Source organism: Nicotiana sylvestris, chromosome 3, assembly GCF_000393655.2.
Source record: "Nicotiana sylvestris chromosome 3, ASM39365v2, whole genome shotgun sequence".
Classification (NCBI taxonomy): Eukaryota; Viridiplantae; Streptophyta; class Magnoliopsida; order Solanales; family Solanaceae; genus Nicotiana; species Nicotiana sylvestris.
Window position 1 is genome coordinate 82,750,931 of NC_091059.1, and position 5,326 is coordinate 82,756,256.

The 5,326-nt window shown below is 37.2% G+C and overlaps 1 protein-coding gene across 1 annotated transcript; it reads right to left on the reverse strand.

Moving 5' to 3' along the window:
- Positions 1–1,249: 1,249 nt before the first annotated feature.
- On the reverse strand, positions 1,250–1,693 carry LOC138887590 (secreted RxLR effector protein 161-like). The gene has a single exon (XM_070169355.1). The coding sequence runs from the start codon at positions 1,691–1,693 to the stop codon at positions 1,250–1,252; it is 444 nt and encodes a 147-aa protein (XP_070025456.1).
- Between the last annotated feature and the right edge of the window lie 3,633 nt (positions 1,694–5,326).

Below are 5,326 nucleotides of genomic sequence, written 5' to 3' on the forward strand. Positions count from 1 at the left end.
GAACTCTGAACCTTCTCAGAATCAGAAGACCCTGTTCCTTCCCACTCACTTACAGACTTGAAGGAATCGTCTGAGTGTTCATATTCTTGGGCTTGGCTAGCCTTCAATTGTGCGTTCAATCTTTTTGACAGTGCACCTGTAGCCATAGTTTTACGAGTGAGCATCTTAACATGTCTCCTCCTAGGCTGGGGGTTGTACTGGGTTGAGGAGGTATTGATGAGTCAGAAGAGGTAGGTTGTGGATGAGTGTCTGGGTTGTCTTGAGGGTTCGACATTGTGACTGATTTCGTGAGAGAATTTGTAAGTTTGGCTTTTGGAAGAAAGAACAGTTGGAAGCGAAAGAAATTTTGACGGTTTTGGAATAATGAGGTGGCAGAAGGTGATGATGGGTTTTTAAAGAGTGAAACTTAATTATGACTAACGGTAGCTTTTTCAGTCAATTAGAAGTTTAATAAACCTAAAATTTCAGGGTGAATGAGAGGTTAAGCTTCCCTAGATTTTAGGTAATTTATGTGGTGAGAATTCTAGTATAGACGGAACTGGTTCGAAAAAAAAACGAATAGGATTTTCTGATATTTTTGAACATAGGTAGGACTTTGCTCATGATTTAAATATTTATATTTCTAATTATGCAGAGTATAAAAAACATACCTCATTATTCAGATGAACCAATACCGATGAACTAGGTTCTTCATTTAGAATCCTCCTGATCATGCCTCTATTTTCCAAAGTAGAGAAATTTGTTAGAGATCAGTGAGTCATATCAACATATGTCATAGGAGTATACTATTTATAGTATGAAACTGAGTAAAAATTTATCTAGATATTTACACAAGTTCCAGATTACCTAGCCATTTTTTTTCATTTTTTTCATTGTGCATTATGAGCTGATCCCATTAGGTGATCTTAATCCTTCCTAATTCTAACTTGTTCCTTTCAAAGCTTTCTCTACTTAGAGCTTTAGTAAAGATGTCAGTAATCTGCTTATCAGTAGCACAAAATTCTATAGTAATCAATCTTTTCTTATAGTTGTCCCTTAAGAAGTGATGTCTAACATCTATGTGCTTAGTTCTCTTATGATGAACTAGGTTCTTAGTCATACAAATAGCACTAGTGTTATCACAAAAAAAAGGGATGCAACCAACTTCAATGCCAAAATCCATCATATGTTGTTTGATCCACAACAATTGAGCATAACAAGAGGCAGAAACAATATATTCAGCCTCAGCAGTGGATAAGGCCACTAAATTTTACTTTTTAGTGGCCCATGATACTAGACATGAACCAAGAAAATGATCCATATCTGAGGTGTTATTCCTATCCACAAGAAAATTTGCATAGTCAGCATCATCATATCCTACTAGATTAAAGTTACTACCTTTAGGGTACCAAAGACAAAGGTCAATAGTGCCCTTCAAATATCTCAGTATCCTCTTGACAGCAGTCAAGTGAGATTCCTTAGGATTTGCTTGAAAACGAGCACAAAGCCCTACACTGAAGACAATGTCAGGTCTACTAGTAGTAAGATACAAAGGTAAACCAATCATACCCATATACAACTTCTGATCAATAGATGAACCATGTTCATCTATGTCTAATTTGGTAGTTATTGCAATGAGTATGTCTATTTTCTTTGATTCATCCATTTTAAACTTCTTAATCAACTCTTTTGCATATTTCTGTTGATGGATCATGGTTCCATTTGGATTTTGTTTGATTTGTAAGCCTAAGAAGAAGTTAAGCACACCCATCATACTCATTTCAAATTCACTCCCCATTAATTTAGCAAATTCCTTACTAAGTTTTTCAGTGGTTGCCCCAAAAATTATGTCATCAATATATATTTGTACTACTAGTAGATCCTTACCTTTTTCCCTCAAGAATAAAGTGCTGTCAATCTTACCTCTTTTGTATCCATGTTCAAGCAGGAATTTGGATAGGCGTTCATACCATGCTCTAGGAGCTTGCTTGAGTCCATATAGGGCCTTGTCCAGTTTGTATACATGATTTGGACACTCATTACTTTCCATCCCTGGAAGTTATTTGACAAAGACTTCTTCCTTTAAGTAACAATTTAGGAAGGCACTCTTCACATCCATTTGGTGAAGGGTAAATTCCATGTGTGCTACAAAGGCTATGAGGAGTCTTATTTCCTCCAGTCTTGCAACTGGAGAAAAGGTCTCATTATAGTCTATGCCCTCCTCTTGGCTATAACCTTGGACCACCAACCTTGCTTGTTCCTTGTAGTCGTTCCATCTTCATCAAGTTCATTTCTAAAGACCCATTTAGTACCAATTACTGATCTTTCCTTGGGTTTTGTGACCAGATTCCACACTTGACTTCTTTCAAACTGATTGAGTTCATATTGCATTGCATTCACCCAGTCTGCATCCTACAAAGCCTCAGCAACATTTTTAGGTTCAATAAGAGATAAGAATGCATCAAAAGCACACAGATTCTTTAATTCTGATCTAGTTTTAACTCCAGAAGTTGGGTTAGTAAGGATATTCTCAATGGGATGAGAACTTTGATACTTGTAAGGTTTCACCACCAACTAATTTCTGTTTGGAGTTTATCTCATGTTCTGTTGGTGAGGAACAGGCTCATGGACAGGTTCCATTTGGGAATTAGATTCACTTCTTCTTTGTTCAGTTCCCCCTAATTCCCTGTTCCATCACGTGTTCCTTCTTTTGGTGCAGCTTCAACTTGAGTCGTGACTTCACTCAATTCTTTTACCAGCCCAATAGCTTCAACTTCATGTTCCTGTCTCTCAGAAAGAATATTAGTTTCATGAAAAACCACATGTACACTTTCTTCAACACAAAGTTATTTTGTTGTACACTTTATAAGCTTTGCTATGTGAAGAATATCCCGAGAATACTCCCTCATCACTTCCGGGATCAAACTTACCTAGGGAGTCCTTTCCATTATTGTGCACAAAGCACTTGCATCCAAATGCCCTAAGATGGGATATATTTGGTTTTCTCCCTTTAAGTAACTCATAGGGAGTCTTTTCTACAAGAAGGTCTAGTCATGCACCTATTAATGATGTAACATGCAGTATTTACAGCCTCTGCCCAGAAGCTATGAGGCAGTTTACTAGAAAGAAACATAGTCCTAGCAATATCTTCAAGAGTCCTATTCTTTCTTTCAACTACTCCATTTTGTTGAGAAGTCCTAGGGGAAGAGAAATTATGATCTATACCATGCTCATCACAAAATTCAGCAAACTTAGCATTTTCAAATTTAGTTCCACGATCAGACCTAAATGATGCAAGTTGATTACCTAGTTGTCTCTGAGTTTTTCTAACAAAAGGTAGTAAATATGTCAAATGCTTCATACTTAGATGTTAAAAACAATGTCCAAGTAAACTTATAGTAATCGTCAACAAGCACTATCACATATTTCTTACCACATCTGCTTAATGTTCTCATTGGACCACAGAGATGCATATGAACTAGTTCCATCGACCTGGTCGTACTTACCACTTTCATACTTTTAAAAGAGGATCTTACCTGCTTCCCCATTGCACAAGCCTCACAAACTTTGTCGTCCTTAAACTTGATGTTAGGTAACCCTATCACCACGTCCTTGGAGGCTAATTTGTTGAGTTGACTTAGACTTGCATAACCAAGTCTTTTGTGCCATAGGAGGGGATCATTGTCCAAAACACTTAAGCAAGTGAGTTCATTTTCTAAAAGAGTGAACAAATCTACAATGTAAATATTGTTAACTCTTTTTCCCTGCAAAAAAATCTTGTCATTGGTAAAATTTATCACAAAACATTTAGTAGAAGTGAATGCTACCAAGTTACCTCTGTCACACAGTTGTGATACACTAATTAGGCCATATTTCAAGCCATCTATCAAGTAGAAATTCTCAATGGAATGTGAGTCTGTCTTACCTATCTTTCCAACCCCAATGATCTTACCTTTCTTACTATTTCCAAAGGAGACATTACCTCCTTTTAGGTTCTCAAGTGAAAGGAACTGGTTCTTACTTCCAGTCATATACTTTGAACAGTCACTATCCATGTACCATATTTGGCTACTTCCCTTCACTTGGACATTCAAAACGAAATCAGGGTTAGTCTTAGGAACACAAACTAGTTTGGGTCCCTTTCTATAGGCAAAGGGGTGAATTAAATTCTTTTAAGCCCATCCAGGCAGGCTATTTTTCCCTTAAACAAAGATTTTGCTTTTGATTGGCCTTTGCTTTTGCATTACACTCACTTTTGTTCTCAGGAAATGTGATGTACTTGTTTTTGGGATCCCACTTAGGTGCTGGGGTCCCATAGCCAAGTCCTCTTTTATTGCTACTGTGATGCTCTTATAGCCAAGATAGTGCATCAGAGGACTTTGTCCATTTGCAAGTTTTGTCTAGTTCATGCTTTACCTTGCCTAGATCTTCTTTTTGGACTATTATCTGCTCATCTCTCTTGTACAACTCATCTTTCATTTTTCCTAGATTTTCTTCTAAGGTGAGGTGTGTGTGATCATCTTTCTTTTTACCTGTTCGTAATTTTAGTCTTAAATTTTTAGATCTAAGTTCTAAAACTGTGGTGTCAAGTTCAAGAACCTGGTTCTTCAACTCAGTATTTTTTCCATCACTCTCACTAGCCCTGAGTTCCAGATTATTACACTTAGCTTTTAGGATCAGACATTCCCTAGACAACTATTCCTTCTCATTGTTTATGACCTCAGACTCATCAATGAAGTCTAGCAGTAATTTAGATAACTTTTCTTTAGACAAAAATTTAATCGTGTCTTTGAGATGAATCACACTTACCTCTTGTTCATCATCTAATTCTCCAATGGCCATAAGTGTTCATTTATCTCCAGTTTCATCTTCTGAATACTCATCTGATCTTTCTCGCCAAGCAGCAACCATAGCCTTTATTGATCATTTGTTCTTCTTGGGTTGAACCTGTTATTTCTTCCTGTTTCTTCGTTCAGCCCTTTCTTTCTTCCATTTAATTTTCCACTGAGAACAATTCTTGATCATGTGGTCAGTCTTACCATATTTGTAGCAGCCCTCGTTGGTCTATTTTTTAGGAGCCCTTGGTTTATTGAAGGTTGCGCCTCTTGAAGAACCTTTTCCTCTCATTAGGTACTTCTTGAAATCCCTTGTGATCATAGCCATTTCATCATCCTCTAAGTCTGCATCTTTAGCTATTTTGAGAGCCAGGCTTCTTTCCTTCTTGGGTGCATCCATCTTCATGGTTTGCCTTCTCAGTTCATAGGTAGTGAGATTTCCAATCAGCTCATCTAACTTGAGAGTAGCCATATTCTTTGATTCTTCAATGGTAGTGATTTTGCTTTCCCAA

Bases quoted from the DNA above. Each gene is read 5' to 3' on its own strand.
- LOC138887590 (XM_070169355.1), bottom strand. From the start codon at position 1,693: ATGATCCATCAACAGAAATATGCAAAAGAGTTGATTAAGAAGTTTAAA.